The sequence below is a fragment of the Neolamprologus multifasciatus genome, chromosome 3 (genome assembly GCF_963576455.1).
Source record: "Neolamprologus multifasciatus chromosome 3, fNeoMul1.2, whole genome shotgun sequence".
In the NCBI taxonomy this organism is placed as follows: Eukaryota; Metazoa; Chordata; class Actinopteri; order Cichliformes; family Cichlidae; genus Neolamprologus; species Neolamprologus multifasciatus.
In genome coordinates this window covers 29,096,816-29,122,685 of record NC_140441.1, presented here as the reverse complement: position 1 = coordinate 29,122,685, position 25,870 = coordinate 29,096,816, and the positions used below count along the sequence as shown (strand labels likewise).

Here is a 25,870-nt window from a genome sequence, read left to right as displayed (position 1 = left end):
TAGCTCTGTTTCACTGTGTTGGCTTGCTTTGCTGTTGTCATAGCTGTGCGCTCCCAGACTGTCAATCAGGCTTGGCTGTACAAGCCTAGCTGTTAACATTACACAGATATTAGTGTTTGCTTCTTGGCTCCACAAGGTTCTGAAGAGCTGCATGTTTCTTCATCCAGAAAAAAGACGTTAAATTATCTTAGTCATGAAAAAAGTCATTTATGATGTTTTCGTGTGGCTCCAGAAATATTTCAGATTTCTGGTTGGTCAGACTCCATAAGAAGAACTCAAGGCATGTTTTACAAATTGTTCATCTGTTCATCAACATATCTTTCTCTATGGATTTTATACATAATGGGTCTCTTTACTGTTTTAAATGTGAATAAGCAATAGTTTTGTAAAATTTCTGTCACTTGTGCTTAAACCCTGAATTCAAGGTTCAAGGTTTTGCTCTCTCGCTGCTTGGCAGCCATCTTGAAATAAATCTGGGCACTTACAGCCACTGGTCACTTCATTAGCTACACCCATTCGCCTGTTTGGTAACTTGAATAATGAGCCGTATCACATGGCACTGCTTTAAGGCATGTAGATATGATCAGGACAGCCTACTCAAGGTCAAACTGAGCGTCAGAGTGAGGAGGAAAGGTGATTTAAGTGACTTTGAGTATGGGATGGTTGTCGGTCTGAGTAATTCACAAACTGCTAGTCTTCTGGGATTTCTCACACAGTCATCATGAGTCTGAAAGTCTGAAAAGGAGAAAATATCCAGTTGGTGAAAAGTTATTGTTCAACCAAGAATGCAGAGGAGAATTGAAAGAATGCAGCAAGCTGACAGGAATTAACACACATCATGTGTCATCCTTGAACCAGTTGAGCTAAGACCGCATTGCCAACTGCCCTCACAACCCATGTGGGTTGTTATAATCTCACCTGAGAGAAACCTCATAAATTCATCGCCCAACGTGGGGCTCGAACCCACAACCCTGAGATTAAGAATCTCATGCTCTACCGACTGAGCTAGCCGGGCTTGTATTGGGATGCAATGTCCCTCCCAAGGAACTTTCTCTTCTGCAAACTGGAAGAACTGCTTTCTGAGTAAGACCTTCTACAATAAGTCAGACTTCATAGTGTCGTGATGCATGCTCAATCATCCAGGTAAGTAGATCCCAAAAGGTTGATTCTGTTCATCTGGACGTAGCGTTTTCAGTGGGACAAACCTTTCGTCACTCATCCAAGTGATTTCTTCAGCCTCAGCTGACTGCAGGTTTCCCCAATCTTAGTAACAGTACATTTGCATAATGACTGAAACCAGCCCACTGAATGAACAATGGACTGTGAGTTCCTTGATCGTTAATATGCAAATTGATCAACTAGATTGGAGCTCACCTAACAGTACATGTGGGTTGTTAGACTCTTACCTGAGAGCAAACTCATAATTTCTGACCTAAAACTGTATCGCCCAACGTGGGGCTCGAACCCACGACCCTGAGATTAAGAGTCTCATGCTCTACCGACTGAGCTAGCCGGGCTTGTACAGTCTGAGGTTGTGTGAGGGATGTTTTCGTCGCACACCCTGTAACACTTAAAATTAAATGTTGTTTAAACCCCAGGGCCTACCTGGATATTGTTGCTGACCATGTTCATCCATTTATGACCACAGTGTACCATCTTCTGATGGCTGCTTCCAGCAGGATAACACACCATGTCACATAGCTCACATAATCTCAAACTGGTTTCTTGACCATGACAATGAGTTCACCACACTCAAGTGGCCTCCACAGTCACCAGATCTCAGTCTAACATGGCACCTTTGGGATGTGGTGGAACGGGAGATTCTCCTCATGGATGTGAAGCTGACAAATCTGCATCGACTGTGAGATGCTGTCATGTCCAAATGGACCCAAATCTCTGAGGGATGTTTCCAGCACCTAGTTCAATCTACACCATGAAGAATGAACCCAGCTCTGAAGGCACATCATGTCAAACCTTGAAGCAGATGGGCTACAGCAGCAGAAGACCACATTGGATGCCACTCCTGTCATCTAAAAGCACGAAACTGATACACTTCACCTTTGCTTACCAAAATTGCATGACAGAAGATTGGAATAACCTTTCCTAATTAGATGAGTCTCGCTTTATGCTGCAACATTCAGATGGTAGGGTCAGAATTTGGTGTAAACAACATACAAATATGGATTTATGCTGCCTTGTATTAACAGTTCAGGCTCCTGCAGGTTGATAGTCCTGAACCACAATGCCCTCTCATCAGGATTCAGTATCCCCCCCAAGGAACTTTCTCTTCTGCAAACTGGAAGAGCTGCTTTCTGAGTAAGACCTTCTACAATAAGTCAGACTTCATAGTGTCGTGATGCATGCTCAATCATCCAGGTAAGTAAATACCAAAAGTTGATTCTGTTCATCTGGACGTAGCGTTTTGTGGAAGAAACGTTTCGTCACTCATCCAAGTGACTTCTTCAGTCTCAGCTGACTGCAGGTTTCCCCAAATCTTAGAAACAGTACATTTGCATAATGACTGAAACCAGCCCACTGAAGGAACAATGGACTGGGAGGTCAGTTCCTTAATCATAATTATGCAAATTCTCATGACCATTGATCAACAACCACTGATCAAAACCCACTGATCAATAGCCATGAGTACCATTCACAGAGAGTTGGGGAATGGCTGCAATCACAGCATTGTAAGATTTGATCAACTAGATAGAAACTGACCTCTCAACCCATGTGGGGTGTTGGACTCTTACCTGAGAGTAACATCATATTAAGTTCTGATCTAAAAGTACATCGCCCAACGTGGGGCTTGAACCCACGACCCTGAGATTAAGAGTCTCATGCTCTACCGACTGAGCTAGCCGGGCTTATATTGGGATTCAATGTCCCTCCCAAGGAACTTTCTCTTCTGCAAACTGGAAGAATGCTTTCTGAGTAAGACCTTCTACAATAAGTCAGACTTCATAGTGTCGTGATGCAAGCTCAATCATCCAGGTAAGTAGATCCAGGTAAGGTTGATTCTGTTCATCTGGACGTAGCGTTTTGTGGGAGAAACGTTTCGTCACTCATCCAAGTGACTTCTTCAGTCTCAGCTGACTGCAGGTTTCCCCAAATCTTAGAAACAGTACATTTGCATAATGACTGAAACCAGCCCACTGAAGGAACAATGGACTGGGAGGTCAGTTCCTTAATCATAATTATGCAAATTCTCATGACCATTGATCAACAACCACTGATCAAAACCCACTGATCAATAGCCATGAGTACCATTCACAGAGAGTTGGGGAATGGCTGCAATCACAGCATTGTAAGATTTGATCAACTAGATAGAAACTGACCTCTCAACCCATGTGGGGTGTTGGACTCTTACCTGAGAGTAACATCATATTAAGTTCTGATCTAAAAGTACATCGCCCAACGTGGGGCTTGAACCCACGACCCTGAGATTAAGAGTCTCATGCTCTACCGACTGCGCTAGCCGGGCTTATACAGTCTGAGGTTGCCATCTTCTGATGGCTGCTTCCAGCAGGATAACACACCATGTCACATAGCTCACATAATCTCAAACTGGTTTCTTGACCATGACAATGAGTTCACACTCAAGTGGCCTCCACAGTCACCAGATCTCAGTCTAACATGGCACCTTTGGGATGTGGTGGAACGGGAGATTCTCCTCATGGATGTGAAGCTGACAAATCTGCATCGACTGTGAGATGCTGTCATGTCCAAATGGACCCAAATCTCTGAGGGATGTTTCCAGCACCTAGTTCAATCTACACCATGAAGAATGAACCCAGCTCTGAAGGCACATCGTGTCAAACCTTGAAGCAGATGGGCTACAGCAGCAGAAGACCACATTGGATGCCACTCCTGTCATCTAAAAGCACGAAACTGATACACTTCACATTTGCTTACTAAAATTGCATGACAGAAGATTGGAATAACCTTTCCTAATTAGATGAGTCTCGCTTTATGCTGCAACATTCAGATGGTAGGGTCAGAATTTGGTGTAAACAACATGCAAATATGGATTTATGCTGCCTTGTATTAACAGTTCAGGCTCCTGCAGGTTGACAGTCCTGAACCACAATGCCCTCTCATCAGGATTCAGTATCCCCCCCAAGGAACTTTCTCTTCTGCAAACTGGAAGAGCTGCTTTCTGAGTAAGACCTTCTACAATAAGTCAGACTTCATAGTGTCGTGATGCATGCTCAATCATCCAGGTAAGTAAATCCCAAAAGTTGATTCTGTTCATCTGGACGTAGCGTTTTGTGGGAGAAACGTTTCGTCACTCATCCAACTGACTTCTTCAGTCTCAGCCTGCTGCAGGTTTCCCCAAATCTTAGAAACAGTACATTTGCATAATGACTGAAACCAGCCCACTGAAAGAACAATGGACTGTGAGGTCAGTTCCTTAATCATAATTATGCAAATTCTCATGACCGTTGATCAACAACCACTGATCAAAACCCACTGATCAATAGCCATGAGTACCATTCACAGAGAGTTGGGGAATGGCTGCAATCACAGCATTGTAAGATTTGATCAACTAGATAGAAACTGACCTCTCAACCCACGTGGGGTGTTGGACTCTTACCTGAGAGTAACATCATATTAAGTTCTGACCTAAAAGTACATCACCCAACGTGGGGCTCGAACCCACGACCCTGAGATTAAGAGTCTCATGCTCTACCGACTGAGCTAGCCGGGCTTGTATTGGAACTCAATGTCCCTCCCAAGGAACTTTCTCTTCTGCAAACTGGAAGAACTGCTTTCTGAGTAAGACCTTCTACAATAAGTCAGACTTCATAGTGTCTTGATGCATGCTCAATCATCCAGGTAAGTAGATCCCAAAAGGTTGATTCTGTTCATCTGGACGTAGCGTTTTCAGTGGGAGAAACCTTTCGTCACTCATCCAAGTGACTTCTTCAGCCTCAGCTGACTGCAGGTTTCCCCAATCTTAGAAACAGTACATTTGCATAATGACTGAAACCAGCCCACTGAATGAACAATGGACTGTGAGGTCAGTTCCTTAATCATAATTATGCAAATTCTCATGACCGTTGATCAACAACCACTGATCAATAGCCATGAGTACCATTCACAGAGAGTTGGCGAATGGCTGCAATCACAGCATTGTAAGATCGAACTAGATTGGAGCTCACCTAACAGTACATGTGGGTTGTTAGACTCTCACCTGAGAGCAACCTCATAATTTCTGACCTAAAACTGTGGCGCCCAACGTGGGGCTCGAACCCACGACCCTGAGATTAAGAGTCTCATGCTCTACCGACTGAGCTAGCCGGGCTTGTACAGTCTGAGGTTGTGTGAGGGATGTTTTCGTCGCACACCCTGTAACACTTAAAATTAACTGTTGTTTAAACCCCAGGGCCTACCTGGATATTGTTGCTGACCATGTTCATCCATTTATGACCACAGTGTACCATCTTCTGATGGCTGCTTCCAGCAGGATAACACACCATGTCACATAGCTCACTTAATCTCAAACTGGTTTCTTGACCATGACAATGAGTTCACACTCAAGTGGCCTCCACAGTCACCAGATCTCAGTCTAACATGGCACCTTTGGGATGTGGTGGAACGGGAGATTCTCCTCATGGATGTGAAGCTGACAAATCTGCATCGACTGTGAGATGCTGTCATGTCCAAATGGACCCAAATCTCTGAGGGATGTTTCAAGCACCTAGTTCAATCTACACCATGAAGAATGAACCCAGCTCTGAAGGCAATAGGGTTTCCAGCAAATTTTCAGTCTCTGCTAATGGGGCGTTATCCCAGGGATTCCACTTCAGGACTTTAATAGAGAACAGATACCCAACATGTCCTGACAGTGAGCTCGAGATCATATAGGCCACATGTGTTATTTCACCAGCTTAAACTGTAGAGATTCAGTTTCTGGATTTTTTTTATTGCTCTCACGGGATGAAGAGCAGATGTTGATCAGTTTGGTGCTGAGTCATTAATGAAGCCATAATGATGTGAAACTTTGCAGTAAAACTTTGCACTACAACCTGCAGGGAAAAGGCCTCTCTAACTCATTTCAGATCAAAGTCAGCAAACTTTTGAAGTGTTTTTAATTAGATGTCGTTTTTATAGTCCCATTTACCTGTGAGGTCATACGTACCATGGTTTAATAGGAGAGGCATTACTAAGGTAGCTAGCATGTGGCAAGACTAGCTTCACAGGTTTTGAGTCAGAATATCCTGGCAGTTAGATGATCATTTGGCCTTTTTTGGGGCATCTTTAGCCAGCCTCATCAGTGTAGCACTCAGTCACAGGAGGACCTCAATAAATATGTCAGTAGTGGGTATTGATCGGCCTTCATGGGAAGTGGTTGGATTGTCTTTCAGTGCATACTTTGGAACAAGACCCAGTTAAAACCTTCAGATTAAATCATGTTCATGTTTGACTGCTTATGTTTACAGTTCAATATACGAGCTGTCACTTCTAAAACAACATCATGTCTTCATACTGTTTCACAGTCAGGGTGGTGCTTTGCAAATTAGCACATTTTAAGACTGTAGACTAACGAGTTAGTATTAAAAATAACAAATATGAGCTTATGCAAATCATTCCCTCAATTTACACTTTACACTTGAATTCACCGCACACACAATCCGCTGATAGCCCTGAGTTTAATCCATTTACATTAACACGCGCCCTCATAACACTCAGCCACGAGCTTCACCTCTTCATTCTCACATGAGCTGCACCGCTTGTTCGGACCAGCCTGCATGTTTTACACAACAGATAAAAGGACACAGGTCGCGATTCATTTCACACAGAGATGTTTGTGGTAGCATGTGGAAGGCATATTCTATTTTCTTATTGTTTTCTTGCTCTGTGAATCACTTTGAGGTTTGTACCGTGCAGCCATGCAGAATTAATCGAGGCAGTTTGTAAAACCTCTCTGTTTCATCATCGTGAACAGGGATGCACTATGAAACACTAATCCGCTTGTGAGGCGATGACATAACAACTCTTTTTTTCTTGTCAGGCTTTGAATGAGGCACTTTTTGAACAGCTCCAAAAAGCTGCTCTCCACTCGCCTCCAGCTTTTCATAAGCACTTATCAAGTAATCAAGTCTTAAGTGTGGACATTAAATTCACGATCAAGACTTTTTCGTAGAGAGTAATCCAAAAAAAACATAACAGCATATTATTGATTTGCTTTGTGTTGTAGGCGGGCTCATCTCAGTGTAGTTTCACTGTACAGGGTGGGTCATTTATATGGATACACTGTAATAAAATGGGAATGGTTGAGACTAAAGTTACGTTGAAACCAAGCACAATATTGTTTTTCTTGTGACATTACCAATAAGTTTGATGTGTCACATGGCCCTCTTCCTATTGGAAAAACAAAAGTTGTATCCAAGATGGCCGACTTCTAAATGGCCACCATGGTCACCACCCATCTTGAGGAGTTCGCGCCCTCACATATACTAATGTGCCACAAACACGACATTAATATCACCAACCATTCCCATGTTATTACGGTGTATCCATATAAATGGCCCACCCTGTAGATCCTAAGTATGGATTTTTACAGAGAGCAATTTAACTCTTATGCTACACCCAGTGATGTCAAATATAAGGCCTGGGGGCCAGAATCGGCCCACTAAATGTGAAGGAGGGCATAAATTTTAGGCATGTTCAGATGTTTTACAGCTTTTCTACCTACTTCATGGCCATTCATACTACAGCAAAGTAAATAAACCATGAATGTTCCTGTTTTTTCACCGTTTTTTTTCCGTTAGCTTTTTTACTTTTAAGCTAACGGAACATATTCTGTAAATTTATACATTTACTTGGGCTTCAGTTGTAAGAAATTTAAATTTAAGGACAGATAATATTATTTTTATTTAACAGCTCTGTCTTCATATTTATATAAATTCTTTCTGTTACATTTTCTCCATGCGGGCTTGCTTTCTGCAGCATTAGTGGGATTTTAAACAATATCTTTTTATTAAGAGTTTTTCTTTTATACATATTAAAAAAAAGAGAAGAAAAGGATTACAGATGATCTGTACATTCTGGGTAATTGGCCTGTACATTTAAGGCTGTGAAACAGAGAAAAAAAGATTAATATAAACATACGTATAATATTTAACAAAAATAACATAATCCCTGCAAAATGATCCCATTCATTCCCACCCAGGTCACTGCTCTAGACCTGCACACTGTATTTCCATGCCTGACATAAGAGAGTTTTTTGAAAGATTCTTATAAATTTTGAAGTGCATCAAGGAAAGGACCCCACATGCTTTTAAATTTCCCACTGCATTATTGGGATTTTGCTTCCCAGTCTGCTAATCATAGACAAATGGGACTCTTAACTTAGCCCAGTAAGTGTTGTAATTATATCGTCAGATCGAATCAGTGCTGGTCGTTTCCATTAGTGGAACTGCACAAAGCTAATTAGCTGTGCTTATACAGGTGGCTCCTGTGGAGCGCGGTAGTGGAGGGAGGGCAAAGGGAGTAGAGACAGGTTGCTAACCCTTCTCAGAACTGACTGAGGCAGACCAGGCTGGGTGTAGCACAGCAGGACAAGTGTGTGTCTGTGTGTGTGCGCCTGGCTGAGCAGACGGAGCAGTAATAGCATTAGCTGACTGACTGCCTGCAGGAATGATGAGTTTGGTTGAGGACAGTAATTAATACCATCTCCTCTTTATCTGCCCGTTTGTCAGTTTAAATCAAAGTGAAACTGCTGCAGGTTCCAAATTAAATATGCAGATCATTTTAGAGTATAAACAAATTGTCGTTTCATTTCTGTGCAGAGGCTAAACAAAAATCGATTGGTTTACCTCCTGGGGAGATGTTTGGGTGCAACACACAAACTAGGAGGAGGGGGGGTCTCTGCTCCTCCTTGCAAACGGGCTCCAGTCAGCTTTGGATCAGAAGGATAAAGTCTTATCTGAGGATAGCTATAAGTAAGCCCACAGCCATCTAAACATGAGGAGGATGAGGAGGGAGACGTGTCAGTGGACCTGCAGTGGGTGTCCAAAGAGCCCGGTTGGTCGGAAAGCAGATCCTGTAATGCAGACATCACATCTGGGATCTTTACTTGTGTGCAGCTCAGCAGCTCGGCTTTTAATGTCTTAACATTGGCCTGACACTTCGGGACAGTCTTGGCTCGGCAGCTCGGTGGTTCATCATTGTGTCTTTGTGCGAGATACTGGACAGACAAAATTCCCCCAGTGCAAAGGTTAAAAGCACTGTATGTATACGGTAAGGACCGCTGTGCCAGTGAGGGACTGGGGCTTGTATGTAGCATGAAGGGATTTCAGTGCTTTATAGTGCTAGAAAAGTTGTGGATGAATAACAAGACTTTTTAACCAGAAATTGGCAACTTTTAAATGCATTTATTTAATTAATTTTAATCTGTTTTTCCCTTTTCTAATAGTCCTGATGTTAAGAGTTTAAAAAAATAAAGGAGAAAAAAACAGCGACTGTGCAAAACTGTAGATGATTAATCTTAATAGTGAAGGGGCTGCTCATCCCATAAATCCTGATTCCACAGTGAACCTTCATTTTCATCACTGTAGTGATTATACGGTTCATAATAACGTTAAAAAATAAGAAATTTGAATGTATTTTGGAGTTTGCGTGTGTGTGGTTGCCAGTATGGTAGAGTACAATCACTCCTCACAAGCTTTTTGATGCTTTGGCTCACTAAACAACAAGACGTTTGCAGGTTTAAACAGAAGTTTCCATGGTAACAGCGAATTCCACCAATTGGTGGTGTTGCTGTTTCAGTTTAGGATTGTGGGTATTGCAGGGTGGACTCGTGGTTCCTACAGGAGCATCGTTTCACAGTCTTGTAGCTCTGCACGTTAGATGGTTACAACAGTTTGTTTCCTAATGAAAAGCAGGATTTTGACTTTCTGAACGTCACTGTTGTGTGTGCACTGATGCTTGATGAACTAGGATAGATCCTGATAAATGCTGCCGATTCGCTGTTTCTAAAGACCTTTAAAGTGATGTGTTTAATGACACAAGAGGCATGAAAATCACATATCTGTCAGTCCTGGTAAAACTACAAAGTCTGTTTATGCCACTAATTTTGTATGAAATGAGCTTTGAACGAGCTCATGGGTGGATGTGGTTTCCAGTTTTCCTGTCCAGGCTGCAGCTTCATATTTAGCTGTGTCTTCTTCTCTAACCCAGTGATCATAGCAAGAATCATAGCAAATAGCTGTTAGCCATTTTTTTATCTCAAGATCTCTGTCAAGTAATTTCATACTTGACTTTCCTACAGTTTGAGCTGTTTTGGCTAGTAGTAGAAGTGTCATGAAGTGAGGAAATGAGTTCAGAGGACGTCCTGGGACTCCTTTCTTTTAAGGTACTAAAAGGCAGCAGCCTAGTGTGGGGTGATTCACACGACCCCAGCTCGTCTCCGCAGAGTCCTCAGACATCTTTCATCCTGTCACAAATCCTCCTGCACTGTATCAGCACGAGCGTCAGAGTGGAGTAAATCTTTGTGGAGTTTCTCCTTTAACTCTAACCATCTTCCTCTCTCTCCCATCCTCTTTTTTCCCCTCTTTCTCCATCTCGTCCTGTCCCCTTCTTTCTCTTTCCTACTATTTTGGGAGTCGTGCCAAGTTCCACTTTTCAACAGCAGAGCGGAGTCCTCGCCACGTTGCCGTGGCAACACTCCCATGGCTCACCGACATACTTTTTTCCTCCTCTTCCTCTTCTTCTTCCTCCTTCTTCTTGTCATGCTAATTTTCTCTTTCCCTCTGTGCCCTACAGTCCCAGAAACTCTTGAGATGTTTAAAGTCATTTAATCCAAACTCGCAGTCGTGCCTTCGTAGGACTGAAACGCCCTGGCAGAGGTCTTCTGTGCCGCGGTTGTTTCTGTTGTGTCGTTTTGGTTTTTGGGTCAGTGTGGTTGCTGGTAAACTAGTGTGACCTTTTCATTACACAAAGACAAATCCCATCAGCCCCTTTAAAGCAGCCCATGTTATCGATGATGGGTCATCTAAACATTTCAGAAAATGGGTTGCGGTCATGTAACAATTTCAGGATACTGCTGCCTTGTCGTTACTGCCCAATAATGTTGACCTACAGATGGAACAGTTTTGTCATTTGATATAAGCTAATTAGCTTTGACCTGTGAAAGCACAAGCTTTGTCATCGCTCATCTCCTGGACTTCTGGATAGTTGCCCCTAAACTGTCTTTACTTTAGCAACAGTTACAGCAGTGTAAAGGACAGTTATATTATTCAACTGTTTGTTTCTAGGGAAGCATCTGTATTTCCCAACTGGTTGGCAGCAGTTGTGGTTGGTTGCAAATGCTGACTAACTACTAGCTGACCACTAGCAAAAGTTGAAAACCTGAAACGGAGAAGTGTCACCTTCAATGTAAGAGCTGCATTTAGAAACATGTTGGCTGCAGCCCTGCTGCACAGCTTTGAAGGTGAACCTTCTGTTTCTGGTTTGTTTTGCACTTTTCATAGTTTCACTGCAGCTCAGAGAGAAGCTGCACAGTGTTTGTAGACAAGTGCGTCACATTTAGACTACGACAGCAATATGCTCGCAACCAAAGCAGGTTTGCACAATCAGTTGGGGAATACACATTTTCCCTAGTGACAGGTGGTTGCCAGGGGTTACCGACCAGTCTGTACTCCTTTGGCAGTCGTTTTCCCTTCACCTGGCTTCAGCCTGCAGCGACCACTTGTTACTACTCAGGGAATAATGATTTTTCCCTTATGAGCAGTAGTTCCCAGATGGCAATGGGAATTTTATTTATGTAACACATGACTTCAAAGGAAGTTAACACAGCAAAATAAAACACATTTACTTAATAAAACATCACACAAATACTGATGATTGTAGGTGTGTGTGAACAACAAAGGTTTTGAGTCTGTCATTGAATGTTAGCACAAATGGAACTGATTTCAGGTCAGCGGGCAGCTTTTTCCAAAGAACAGGACCGCAGTAACTAAAAGGAGCCTCAGCAGGTGGATCGTAGGAGCATTTAAAAGACGTAAACCTGCTGACCTATAAACAGTGAGCAAGTCAGAGATGTACTGATAACAGCTTTATTTAATGACCCTATGTGACCACATGGGTAGTGGTCTGTCCGCTAAACCTCAACAGAAAGAGCAAGACTGTATGTTGGCACATGAAAACTTGTAATTGTACACACACACATATATATAGATAGATAGATAGATAGATAGATAGATACATATTCACTCATATATGTACAGTAAATAAATCTTTTTGTTTATTCCTCCTGCTGACCTGAAGTCACTTGTGGGTTGAGGCCTTTGGGTCAAATACAGTCAGTGTGTGTCTGCGACTGTGTATCAGACACACACAGGATCCACATATTTCATGTATGTCAACTTGTGTCAACATCAGAAGCTAGCAGACCTTCAAATGTTGCACACACACACTCACGCGTGCACACTCAGCCTCACTGCAGTCTTATCCTGCACCGAACACACACTTACCAGTTTAAAAGCACACGCAGAGATTGGGGGAAACCCACTCGGTGTTGGACACTGGGGAGTCAGAGGAAGAGATATTCACCATTACTGGTTTATTAATGAGATGGAGAGAAGATGTAGAGCGAGAAAACAGGCAGGAATGCGGGGAAAAGTCGAGGAGGGAGGACTCCGACAGATGAGACAAATCTGAGATGAAGAGCAGCTACCGAGGCAGCAAAGGAGGATGAGGAGGCGTGCATATGTATTATTAAATACCCAGAGTGTTAGATTATTTACAACAGCTGGAGAAGGAGGAGGGGGAGGTCGATACTGGCTCACCCACGCACTGGTAGGGACGCTCGCTCGCACTCTCAAGACGAGCCGGCGGCACAATCTGAGGTGGTTTGTGTAATTGAATGTCAGAAGCTATTAGAAGGAGGAAGGGCGGGAGAGTTTGTGAGAGACATAAAGAGGACAAACCAGTCAGTTTTTATTAAAGTTGGCATGTGAGTTTCAGGCAGGACAAACAAATTAAGGAGCATGTGAACAAATACACGTTTAGTGTCTTATAAGTGTAGAAATCGATTTCAGGGTTGAGGCACCAAAGTGGGATTATCACGTACGCCGTCATCAAGATTAAGTTTGCGTCACAGACTCACACTTTCTGCCAGTGTTTTTGTTTACCTCCATTGTCTCGCCCTAGTACTGTTGATTGTGTCGTTGAATATATTAGAACTGTGGGAGGCAGCGCGATAACAGCAGAGCGCTGACCTGGGAAAACACACTCCTCCCACATCTACATACTGTACGGACACACACTCCAGTGTGCACACTTTGGGAAAATACACACCATACACAGATGCCATATACGCACATATGAATACACACAGACTTACACAAAACCCTGGCCCAAAAATAACAAGCGTGTCCCACATTGAGAGTTCACTGCAAATGGAGAAAAGCCAAGCAGCTTCCTCTCACGTGTTAGACTCTGTCGGGAGCTCTGTCACACTTATTTTCCAACTTTTCTTTCTATCGTTCTTCACCGCTCTCCTGACAGCCTCTTTGGAAGAGTTGGGCCAAATGAGACTGCGCTGTTAAAGCATGTTGGATCCCATTTGGTCAATAATGTGATAATCTTTGAGAAGGAACTTCAAATCTCCTAACTCCCTTTTTATACTTCATTTTAAGACTCTTATGGCTTTTCTGGTTGGTTGTCTGGTTGATTAATCTGTCTTCTTGTTTGAATGACTGGGCAGTTGGTTGATTGGTCTGGTTGGTCTCTTTGGTTAGTTTGTTTTTTGGTTATTTGATTGGTTGTCTGGTTGATTATTCTTTCTTCTTGTTTGTTGGCTGGTCACTTGGTTGGTTTGTTTTGTTTGACTGATCATAATAATCATTCTGTGTGTTTGTGCGGTTGGTCGGTTGGTTATTCTGGATTGTCAGTCTGTTTTTATGTCAAAGTAAACCACTGACACGTCCCATTTTCATGTTAAACACCCGCTATTCTTTTCCAAAGTTGCATAATCTGTTTACAGATTATCAGTACAGTCTAAAGGTGTGCAAGAGCTGATCAGTTATATCAAAAAACACAGTTGAACAACAGATATTGGTGTCACGGTCCTGGGTCGGTGACCCAGTGCTTTGATTTTTGTATTATTATTATGAATCTTTGCTTTCATCTTGCTTTATGACTGCTGGTGCTTTGGTTGCTGTTTTGTAATTGTAGCTCTCCAGTTCCTCTGGGTTTGTGATTTCTAGGTCTCAGTTTTAGGCTACGTCCACATGTACACGGGTATTTTTGAAAACTGGAAAAGCCCGTCCAAACGTGCAGTTTTGAACAAATATCTCAGTCCACGTGTAAACGCTAAAAACGAAATGTTGGCCAATCAGAAGTCTAGAAGCCTGGGAAAGAGTACACAGGTTTTTGTACACTCACAAAACTTTAAGTACTTCTGAAAAGTTTTTGTTTTTCTGGAAAGGCAGATAATTTTGTTTTACTTTTCAAGTGCCTTCATCATTTCAGATGTTATTAACTAAAGACAGTATTTTGGTTGGTGTAGACTCACAACTTAGGAATGAACAAAATGCATACAAAATACATACATTTAATTTAAGAAAGTACATTTATTCAAGACCGACGTCAGCATTTAATGTAGAAGCCACGTCCGAAGTTCACTCTGATGCCTCTGTCTTTCTAAATAGAGGGACAGTAACTGTGCATGTGTATGTAAGTGTGGAAAAATTGCAGATAGACAGTATTTTATCTCTATCTGCCACTGCAGTAATTTATCTCATGTAAACAATAACGTGGCGCACAGCGTGACGTCAAGAACGGCACAAACCTTTGACGTTGCGAGACTAAATCTCCGTTTTCCTCGTCCACACGTAAACGCAAAAATTGAGTTTTTGAAAACACCTGTGTACGTGTGGACGTAGCCTTAGTTCTGCCCTCGTGTTTATTCTCTTGTTCCCCAGTCAGTCGTCTCTCATGTCTTTTATGTCCCTGTATTCTGTGTTCCCTCTGTTCAGTATCAAGTCCGTGTTTCTGTACCTGCTGTATGCTTCCTGTTCAGTTTTGATGGTCCTGGTCTCTCGTCTAGTATGTCTTGTCTCTATGTTCCCTCTGTTACCATGTCAGTTATGTCGTAATGTTAGCTCGTGTCTCTCAGTCTGTGCGTACGTATTCCCTGTCTTATTTTAATAGTCCGTGTTCTACGTTGATGTATCTATTTTTAATAATAATAGTAATAATAATGGATTGCATCTATATAGCGCTCAAAGCGCTTTCCAATTTCACTATTCATTCACTCTCACATTCACACACTGGTGGAGGCAGCTACAGTTGTAGCCACAGCTGCCCTGGGGCAGACTGACAGAAGCGAGGCTGCCATATCGCGCCGTCGGCCCTTCTGGCCATCACCAGTAGGCAGCAGGTCAAGTGTCTTGCCCAAGGACACAACGACCGAGACTGTCCGAGCCGGGGCTCAAACCGGCAACCTTCCAATCACAAGACGAACTCCCAACTCTTTGCCTTCCGTCGTCTCATTATGTCTGATTTGTGCCAGCTGTCTTACTTCCTGTTCCTTCCTGGCATTAATTTATTTTTAAGAGGCTTTAAGGTTGTTCATACTGTGTGATAACTTAGTTCTTCATTAAGTCCTATATCATAACTATGTGCAATAGAGAAGCAAAAACAGAACTTTTCATAAGATGATATAGCATTACTCTCTGTTACTGTTACTTTCTGTTACTGTTACTAACTGTAATAGACTTACACATTTTTTAAATTACATTGACTCCAATATATCTGGGTTTTTCTCGTTTCACTCGACACAAAGACGTCTGGCTTTCTTCATTATACAGGACAGGATCTGCAGTATATGTAGCTCTTCTTTGTGACGTGCCCTGACTTCCTGTCTGTTCTCTCCTCTTTCATATTCAGCTCGTCTCTCCTTCTGTCACTCCGTCTTTCCCTCGTGGCTTCTCTGACCACGGTTCCTGCTCGTTAGCACCATTTAAAAACTTCTTTCTGGCTCATTGGGCTCTTGGCTCATTTCAGCCGCACTGACATTAAGCAGCGTGATGAGTGACTGTGCCCCGCGGCAGACATGACACCTCCGTTTCCATCAGCAATCACAGCTGAACATCAACCCATTTTTTTTCCTTAGCTTTCCTTCTTTCTTCCTTGTCTGCCAGGACGTGGCTGTGATGTTAGCTGTGTTTCCCAAAGGGGGATTTAAATAAAGAGCCACAGCATATTGGCTGATGTTAGAAGATATTCTGCAGACTACAGGTGAGCTGTTAGCTGTGTGGCTTTGGAGATGTCATTTCGAGGATGTCATGTATTTAAACATTAGTAGAAATCAAATGAACATTTTGAGTGAAAGTCGCATAACAATTTACCCTCTCTCTCTCTCTCCTTGTCTCAATGTCTTCTTCAGGTATACACCAGCATGCCGTTGGTGAAGAGGAACATTGAGCCCCGGCACTTGTGCCGTGGAGCGCTGCCAGATGGGGTGACTAGTGAGCTGGAGTGCGTCACCAACACTACACTGGCAGCCATCATCAAGCAGCTGGGCAGTCTAAGTAAGTATACTGTAGTTCAGCACAAGAACATCCTGTAACATTCACGTAATTTTCATTCCGACATTTTAGCATTAACATGCTAGCACGAGTCTTTAGCATGATCTGATATGATGCTCGGTTTGGGGCTGTTTTTTTTTTTTTGGGGGGGGGGGGGGGGGCTTTTATTTAAAAAAAAAAACTATTTTGCAACATTATTTCCTCTTTTAAAGAAAAATGCACTGCTGACACAAGCCAGGCAGTTTTTTGGGGTTGGTCAGTAAACCCTGTTCTGTAGCCTTGGTTTATCCAGCATTCACTGAATCAGCCCTACTGACGATAGTCAATACTCGAAGTTGCAGTCAGTCATTTTGTTGAGGTTATTTAACAGAAAAAAATATTGTACTCATAAATATCTTGCATACAGTGGTTAAGATGGAAATCAACCGCTGCACGTAAACGCATTGTGTGTAAGTGGCTAGAGAACGGCTACAGATGTAGTATGTAGTACAGATGTAGGCGGAGGAGAAGAGAACTGTGGTGGCATCATGTCTGCACCTTCAACATATGAAGGATCATACCTATGTTTCATTATATGAAGGGGTCCGCTTAAACAAAGAAGCAGAAGAAAACATAAAGGAAATATACATCACCGTTGGAATCTGGATAAAACTTCTTCTTGCTCCTCACTCCAAGCCTTAGCTCTTGAATTGAAGTCATAGCTGTAACACAAAAAATATGCATAAACATGCTTATTTATTCCCAATATTGAAGCAATTACTTATTGTTAGCAGGTTACACATATGATCCTTCCACTCTCCAAACAGCTGACAACAACAACGCTAAACAACAGCAGCTACCAGCTAATGCTATGCTAAGTTTGAGCATCTTAAAAATCATATTTTTCCTCTGATAAACAGTTTGATTACATTTTCCTTTCATAAGTGTCAAAGTTTAGCAAAATTAGATCCACTTCAAAGGAAAGTTTAGCTGCTGGCTAACAGCGGCTAACAGCGGCTAACAGCAGCAAAAATAGAAGCTCTGACTAACAGAGAAGTTCAGTATATCCTCAGCAACTCACCACACTGACTCATCGGCTCATTTCACAAAGTTTTGCACATAATGACAGCTGAGCTAAACAGCAAACTGGAAGCCTACATCACTACAGATGAACGGCAACCGCCGTTGTTTGTACAGAAGCTACCAATGCTACGATTATTCACTTACTTACTGACATCTAGTGGTGAGACGTTACACATTATAATTTGAAAAATTGTTTTTCACAGGCCCGTGAAAAATGAAGTGCACCCCACGATTCAGGACCTCTTAGAACCACCTTTAACAAAAAGTTCACGAGTTTTTTCGTGACTGTAGTGAAGAGGATCTATGTTGTTTACCCTCCATCGCAGTCACATGTCTGTCTCTAACACTCGTGAGCAATCAGAGCCCAGCATGTCTAGGCGTTTACATGCAATCACACCTAAAATGAATTCAGAGCCATGCTCCTTAATGCAGACCACTTGAGATGTGTTGAGTGTGAATAAGGCCGTGCGTGCATATGCTGATTGGTTTGTGCGTCAGCAGTTGTTTGCTGATGAGCACAGTTGCCATAGTGATTGATGGATTGATGTGAAAGTAAGGTGAATCCAAGGTGATTTTTGTATTTTTTTATCAGGTCTAATAACGTGCAGGTGAGCATGTGTTCAGAATTCCTTCTGAAGCATCGTATCCCGCAGTTTAGCGTCCTCTCCTCTGTATTCTCTTTATTGGAATTTCTCACCCTGAACAGCTAAACACATTCTTCATTTGAAAGCAATGAAGTCATTCATAGCTGATGTGCTCTGTACCAGACGAGGCATACTTCAATGGAAATGAATTGAGTGTGAGAGGGAAAAAGGCTATTTAAATTCGATTAACAGTTAGAGGATAGATTATATTCAGCGACAGCTCACTGCAAATGAGCGATAGCTCTGCCTCTGCTCCATCTGTGACGACGTGGGCCGAGAGATGGAGACGCAGGACGAGAGAAGAGAGCGAACGAGGTGGTGAGACGCTGAAATGTGGCTGATGAGTGTGCATGTGATTCAATTTGAAGGTGACAGTGTTATTGAGGAAGGCTGCAGTTCTGCATCTCGGTAAATGCATTGAAATATTTGTGCCGCTGTCGTTACAGACGCGCAAACGCTCTCAGACAGAGAGGCCCTGTTTAAATATTCAGTCCGACAGGTGCATAGCAGGAGGCGGCTGGTCCTGCTGAGGCAGACGCGGGGTGGAGGGAGGAGAGCAACCTCCATCTCTGAATTTCTCTTCTCGTACATTTCTTGAACGCCTTCTTCACAGCCACCCTCCAACTTAGACAATTCTGACGAGGCTTCAGAGAACAGTAGATGGATCAGGTGAAGGTCCAGATGTGTCTCTCAGGCCCGTGTCAGGCCTTTCCTCTTAAGGACATGACATTCAGATACTGTCCATCTCTTTCTTTTGTCCAGTTTCCATGAAAACACCCTGCACAGCAAGCTGAGGTTTGCCAAGTTTTCACCTATAAAGCTCTTTGGGAACCACCTTGTCTTGTCTTTCACATTTTTCGTAGATTCAGCTAAAGAAATGGGAACAAATGAGGTTTTTGTGACAGGCTGCGAGTAATAAAGTGCCCAGAGATACAGTTGTCTGGTATGTGTAGACACAACACTGGTTGAGTTGTGTTGAGTTAGGTGCCTTTTTGCACTTGAATGATTCATAGGCCAGTGATAAGTGGCTTAACAAACAAACAGGACTAAATGAAGACTAGGATCATCTCATTATTTATTTATTTTTTGCAGTTCATCTTTACACAGGAAAGGACAGACAGCTGGCTACAGCTAGCATGCTATAATAGAGCATCATTTGGACAACACACTGCTCTCTGAACACTTCCTCCAAGTAGAAATCCAATCAACTACCTTACAGTGTTACAGTAAGGCAGAGAAATGAATCGGTTAGAATAAAGCAAAGTGGAGAATATCTGATCACAGGTGAGTCCATGCACACTGTAAACTGTATGTACAGTGGTCCCTCATTTATCGCTGGAGCTACATTCTAAAAATAACCCGCGATATGTGAAATCTGCAAAATGGCTAACTTAATTTTTTTACAATCATTATAGATGTTTTAAGGCTATAAAACCCCTTACTACACACTAGAGATGGACCGGTCCGATATTACGTATCGGTATCGATCCGATATTACGTATCGGTATTGGTCCGATACTGACCTAAATTACTGGATCGGATATCAGAGAGAAATATAAAATGTAATCGATCCATTAAATATCAAAAAAGCACCTCACAAAACTTGCGACATGGCATAACTCAGCTCATAACCGTAGCACATTGGAGCAGTGTGCTCACGTGATAGAGCGGCTGTGGTGTGCCAGACCTGTCTGGTGGAGCCTCACTACCAAACCGGCATTTTATCTCCGAGAAAGTTATCCCAGAGAGAAGTAAAGCAAGTGTGTAAGTTCATCTCTGAATGTTTGTAAAGCATTCCCACGTTAAGCTTAACAACCGATATATGGCGCGACTGCCTCTCTCTCTCTCCTGCTGCTACTTCATGAAACTGATTAATGATCAGCTGATCGGCTTTTCTGTCTCTCTTCTTTGTTTTTGGCCCACTTTGCACCAGAAAGAGGAAACCAGCGGCTGAACAACAGCAGCACATTTAAGCTTGATAAGCTGTTGTTAGAATATATTTAATATTACTTTCTACACCAGGATCCTTTTCTTCGCAGCTGACGGCTGTGCAGGGGCGGATCTAGCGAAGTTTAGCCAGGGGGGCCGATAGGGCATTAACAGGGAAAAGGGGGCACAAAGAAATACTTTTCTTTCTTATTCTCATTTAAAATGTTAGTTTTTAATAAATAATTGTCTGACTCTTACACCCAAAGTTTTAATCTGATCTAAAATGTATAGAAGTCCATTACTGTATATAGTAACTGTTAAGTCTAATATACCCTAGTAAGCTATAGTACTTTTTCCTTTGGGAAGATACCATCTGTGCAATTCTGGTGAAGAAAGATGTTGAATCGATTTAATTATTCTTGAAAAATAATTTATTTCTGTGCATTTGTTTTCACACTGCATCAAAGTAAAGTTAATTAAGCATCATGAGATGGAGGGTGGGGGGTGGTTCCCTATTTTTTTTTTTTTTTGCTGGGAGTTTGCAACCCTATTAGTTAGGTTGCTTACTCTTTAAAATACCAGAATAGGGAGGATGGAGTAGGTTTAAGTTTATTAGATTGATCTGTGTTGCTGAACTATGAAATATTTTGGGTGCAGTGTATTTTTTACATACAGGTATAACAGAATAGCTTTAGTGTTGTTGTTTTTTAACTTGAGTATGAACTTATACAAAATGCAGCAAGATATTAAAAAAAACAGTTTTATTGATTAAAAAACACTATATTGAATTCATATCGGTATCGGCCGATATCCAAATTTATGGTATCGGTTTCGGTATCGGACATAAAAAAAAGTGGTATCGTGCCATCTCTAGTACACACTTTATACACTTTTCTCAGACAGGCATGAACATTTTCACACTTTTTTCTCTTGTTTAAACAATCTCAAAGTTCAAACCTCTGTAGAAAAATAAGGCACCCGCGGTTGTGTTGACATTGTTGTGTTTGTTGGGGAGAAAACTTTCAAACATACAGTGCAGCACTTCAGAGTCACACTGCTAGCGATCGAAGATTTATGTAAAGTTGACAGCTGAACACATTCTGTACTGTACAGGAGACACAGCACAAGATTGATTGACAGTGGTCTACAACCAATCAGGATGCAGAACACAAAAAAGCAAAATTGCACCCCCAAAAAATCTGCAAAACAGCAAGGGCGCGAAATGTGAACCGCGTTATAGTGAGGGACCACTGTATACATGTAGACCTTCTGTTATCACACTTTCTTTTGTCCTTTTTGGACGGAAACCTGAAGTAACTCTGAACGTCTTTAATTGTGTCAGCTTGCTCTGCTTTTCCAGACAGTCTGACTCTCCAGTTCAGCTGGCCAACATGGAAGTGTGAATGTAGCCTGTTAAATATCCCTGGATGAAAGATATTAAAGTGGCGAATCTGACTGTGTTTGTGTGTTTCTCTCTCTCTGTACAGGTCGTCATGCTGAGGACATTTTCGGGGAACTGTTTAACGAAGCCAACAGCTTCTACCTGAGGATGAGCAGCCTGCAGGAGAGGGTGGACCAGCTGGCTGTGAAAGTCACCCAGCTCGACTCCACTGTGGAGGAAGGTGTGTGAGGATGTGTTTTTTTATTCTCTTTGTGTGTGTGTTTGCAGCACTATAGATTATTAATTGTGCTGTTAGAGAGCACTGACTGTTTCTATGAGTGTACACGTGTTTATGTGAACTGCTATTATGACTAGCGTGGGTGTGTGTGTGTTTGTGTGTGCAGCATTTTAATGGCTGTGCTGATGATTTATTGATGAGGGGTCTCAAGGCTATTATATTATGCCTTGTGTGGGCTCCTGGTTGTCTTTGTGGGTGTTTGAGTGTGCGTTTGAGGTCCTGTGAGTGAGTGAAGGTGTGGCTGAGTCTCACCTCAGAGTAGCCGTTAGGACTCGATTTTTGGAGCTCGAGTTAATCCTCGGCTCAGGGTTGGTCGGGATAAACGGGCTCGGCGAGGCGTCTGTGAGTCCTCGCAAAGGTAGAAGGCCATCTGCTTGGTGCGTGTCAACAAGCTGTTTGCTTTCTTTGTATCTGTCCGCCTCACGTTTGTGTTGGAGTAAACACTCTGAGATAAGCGCATCTCTGCAAAGCTTTTAACCTGTGTGTGTGTGTGTGTGTGTGTGTGTGTGTGTGTGTGTGTGTGTGTGTGTGTGTGTGTGTGTGTGTGTGTGTGTGTGTCTGGCACTATGGATTATTAATTGTGTTGTTAGAGAGCACCGACTATTTCTATGAGTGTACAAGTGTTTATGTGAGCTGCTTCTATGACTAATATGTGTGTGTTTGTGTGTTTGCTGTTTGCACAGTGTGAGTCAGGATCTTTATCTCCATCATTAAGCTTCAGTCTGTCTCTGAAGGTCAATTCTCTTAATGCAGTAATTGATAGGCCTACACACACACACACACACACACACACACACGGGGAGTTCTGTGTGTGTTCTTTTTTAAAATCTTTGATCTCTCTCAGACTTTTATTTATCCTCCTGCGCCTCTAACCTTTTTTGTCTCATCTTTTCTTCCTCCATCCTCTCATGTTGGCCTCTCTGTTCCTTTTGATTTGGCTCCATTTTTTCTCCATTTTATCTTTTTCCTGCTTTTCCTGTTCTCTCCTCCTCATCACTCTCTGAGAAGCCCTCATCCCCCTTTCTTTTCTTCTGTTTTCCTTGTTTTCTTTCCCCACCGTGTCTCCCTGCTATCCTAGACTCCTGTTCTTCCTCTAATGCCCTCTCCTCTCCTCTGGTTCCAATTTCCTGTTTCTTTGTTTCTCTTCCTCCTCCCCTCAGTCTTTCTCCACCTTACGCCTCCCTTTTCCTCTTTCCATCGCCTGTTCTCGTTCTCTTCTTCCTCCCGTTTGTCTGGATATATATTTTTCATCTGTAGCTCTTTATGTCTCTCTCTGTCTGTGCTGATACTGCCGAGTCATTCTGCAGCACGCCGGCCTCAGACAGCGTCAGACAGAGCAGCACAGACGAGGATAAAAAGGAAAAGCTCAGCAGTCTTCTGTCTTATCCTTCCCTCCCCTTATCTCGCCTCTTCCTCCTCCTCCTCTTCCTCCTCCACACAAACCATTTCTCAGTCCTTTCTTTCCTTTGTTTCCTTTTCCACACATTCACTCAAATTTCTTTTCTGTCTCATCATGTCCCACTACTCATTTTTCCACCTCCTTTCTGATTCCTCGCTTCCTCTTCTTCATTGCTTCTTTTTTGCACCACCCTTTTTTCTTCCGTACATGAAGAAAGGAAAGGAGGAGAAAAGAGATGGAAGGAGGAAGGAAAGAAGGATTGCGAGAAGGAAGTGAGGAAGAAATGAAAGCAAAGAGAAAGCAAAGAAAGATGATCTAAGGTCAAAAAGGAATGAAGGGAGGTAGGAAATAAGGAAGATGGAAGAAAAGAAAAAAGGGGGAAGGAAGAAGAATGATGGATGGATGAAATGAAGGTGGTAGGAAATAAGGAAGGAAGGTAGGGAAGGAAGACAGAAAGGCAGAGGGAGCAAGGAAGGACAGGTAATATTATGACTTTTTTGTCGTGTACATCAAGAAAGGAAAAAGGAACAGAAGAAAGAAAGAAAGAAAGAAACAGAAAAGAAGGAAGGAAGAAGGAAGTAAAAGTAGGGAAGGGATGAAGGAACAATGGCTAACACAAGAAGGAAGGACCCAAGGAAGGTAGGACATTTGACAAGGATAGGACGTTTTGTAGTGTACATCAAGAAAGGATGGAAGGGAGCTAGGAAGGAAGAGAAATGAAGGACAGGAAGTGGCAGAAGGAATATTATTTCTTTCTAGCGTACAGGAAGAAAGGAAGGAAAGAATATTAAAGCAGGAAGGATAAAAAAAGGAAGGAAGGAAAGCAGTAGTGAAACTGAACAGGTGGCTTATTTCATACAGCAGAGGGATCAAGCATAAGATAAATAAGGATTATTTTGAACAGAGAGTCATGCAAAGCTGCTCTAACAGGGCTGGAGCTGAAACTAACAGGTTCTCTTTAAATTAAGACGCTCTGTCTGTGCAGTGAGGATGCACAGAGAGAGCGTGCACGGAGAGAGCGTGCACGGAGAGAGCGTGCACAGAGCCTACAGGAAGCAGCACGTCCCTCCAGACAGTAAAGTGATTATAAATTGTTCACATAAATCCAAATAACTCTAAATTCAGAGGTTAGGTCAGTGCAGAGTTCCTTAATCAGTGTGTGCATTACATGAATGTGGTTATTAATGGTGTTTAACACAGTTTATGCATGTGTATGTGCAGAGAGGGAGGTGAGTGTTAAAAAGGGCTGGAGAGGAGAAAGAGGAGAAGGAGAAGAAGAGCAGAGAGAGCGAGGTCTCTTTGAAGATGTGTCTGAATGAAAGTTGCATTAGCTGCGAGTTTTGTGGATTATTCATTTGGCCGTAGGGAAGGAAGCTTAGGGAGGAATGATCAAACAGACAGGAGTGTGCTCTGACTGCACACACATACACACACACACAGATCAAACGGCCAGTCGCCCTTTGGTGTCTGCAGGCGGATTTTTAAGCGAACCACAGATATTCCAATAATAAAATACTTAAGGCCATACAAACACAGACATGCCGCGTCAGTGCACAGAGCTAATGACAGGAGCGTGTGTGACACTGACGTGGTTTAAACTGATTGTGTAGGACACTGATCACGCCCTGATCGTCTGTGTGTGTGTGTGTGTGTGTGTGTGTGTGTGTGTGTGTGTGTGTGTGTGTGTGTTTAGCCATCTGCTAGATCCTGGATAGCACTGCAGCGGTGATAAATCTCTCACAGGATTGACACACATACATGTCGTATTTTACTCCGACGCTCACTCCCTGTCACGTTCTGACACTTAACACACCGCCCAGCCTCCTGTTGTTGTGCAGCCACAGTTTCCATGCGTGTGTGTGAGATGCTTGTTAAGCTGATGCAACAAGCTCCAAGTCTAATCTGACCCTGCTGTCCTATTATTTGTGCATGCGTATGTATGCGTTTGAGTTCAAACACCGTTTAAGCTGTATGTTCTGTATCAGTCGATATGCACATGATGTGCGTGTATTTGATCCGTTTATCCGTTTTATTTCTAAAATGATCGTCTATAGGTTGCAGAATCGTAGCAAACAAATACACACATATCCAAATGGTGTCTGTTTAGAGAAGCATCTGCTGATAAGTATGTACTCCAGGAATTACTTGATAATGAAGTGTTCTAATTAGATGTCTTTGCCTCGTAGCATTTCATCTCCTGCCTCTCTCAGCAGTTTCCTACATTTACCACACCGCTTTTCAACGACCGATAAACCCATAAATCTCAACAAGGTCAGAGCTGCGTGTGTAAAGTTACCATTGAGGGTCAATAGCTGCTCTGAGTGTTTTATGGCCTCTGCTTGAGCAGCATGTGGCGTTTTATTTGTCGATGGAAAGGTCGAAACGATGAGGTTAAAGTGAAGTGCAACAGTTTGTATACTGACGGGGTTTTGGCGAAACCCTGCTGGGCTGGTGGGCGGGTGGACACCCAAGTTTGTGATTGCGGGAACTTAAGAACGAGACGACTTGCTAACATTCTGGGCCGAGTTCAAATTCTGGCGAGCTTGACCTCACAATCAGAGGTCAACTTTTCTGAAAATCTGCTAGGATTTTCACATTTATACTACATGTGCATCT

At 42.6% G+C, this 25,870-nt stretch overlaps 2 protein-coding genes and 6 non-coding genes across 12 annotated transcripts in view; 2 read left to right on the top strand and 6 right to left on the bottom strand.

The window, feature by feature from the left end:
* The window catches only part of htr2cl1 (5-hydroxytryptamine (serotonin) receptor 2C, G protein-coupled-like 1), a 345,669-nt gene that overhangs the window by 257,850 nt on the left and 61,949 nt on the right, over positions 1-25,870 (top strand). The window lies entirely within an intron of this gene.
* The window catches only part of LOC146522471 (actin-binding protein WASF3), a 52,554-nt gene that overhangs the window by 11,967 nt on the left and 14,717 nt on the right, over positions 1-25,870 (top strand). Inside the window, exons 1-4 of one of the 5 annotated variants that reach the window (XM_085153797.1) lie at positions 9,002-9,030; positions 16,155-16,251; positions 16,400-16,544; positions 21,664-21,798. In XM_085153797.1, coding sequence (XP_085009923.1) covers positions 16,412-16,544; positions 21,664-21,798 — 268 coding nt within the window. In that variant the 5' untranslated portion in view covers positions 9,002-9,030; positions 16,155-16,251; positions 16,400-16,411. Of the gene's footprint in view, positions 1-7,803; positions 9,031-16,154; positions 16,252-16,399; positions 16,545-21,663; positions 21,799-25,870 lie in introns of those variants that run through there. The other 4 variants (XM_085153796.1, XM_085153793.1, XM_085153794.1 and 1 more) reach the window with 4 other exon arrangements.
* On the bottom strand, positions 943-1,015 carry trnak-cuu (transfer RNA lysine (anticodon CUU)). Its single transcript has one exon. It is a non-coding gene; the product is annotated as a tRNA-Lys (tRNA).
* Positions 1,445-1,517, bottom strand: trnak-cuu (transfer RNA lysine (anticodon CUU)). Its single transcript has one exon. It is a non-coding gene; the product is annotated as a tRNA-Lys (tRNA).
* Positions 2,792-2,864, bottom strand: trnak-cuu (transfer RNA lysine (anticodon CUU)). The gene has a single exon. It is a non-coding gene; the product is annotated as a tRNA-Lys (tRNA).
* On the bottom strand, positions 3,409-3,481 carry trnak-cuu (transfer RNA lysine (anticodon CUU)). Its single transcript has one exon. It is a non-coding gene; the product is annotated as a tRNA-Lys (tRNA).
* On the bottom strand, positions 4,636-4,708 carry trnak-cuu (transfer RNA lysine (anticodon CUU)). The gene has a single exon. It is a non-coding gene; the product is annotated as a tRNA-Lys (tRNA).
* trnak-cuu (transfer RNA lysine (anticodon CUU)) lies at positions 5,233-5,305 on the bottom strand. Its single transcript has one exon. It is a non-coding gene; the product is annotated as a tRNA-Lys (tRNA).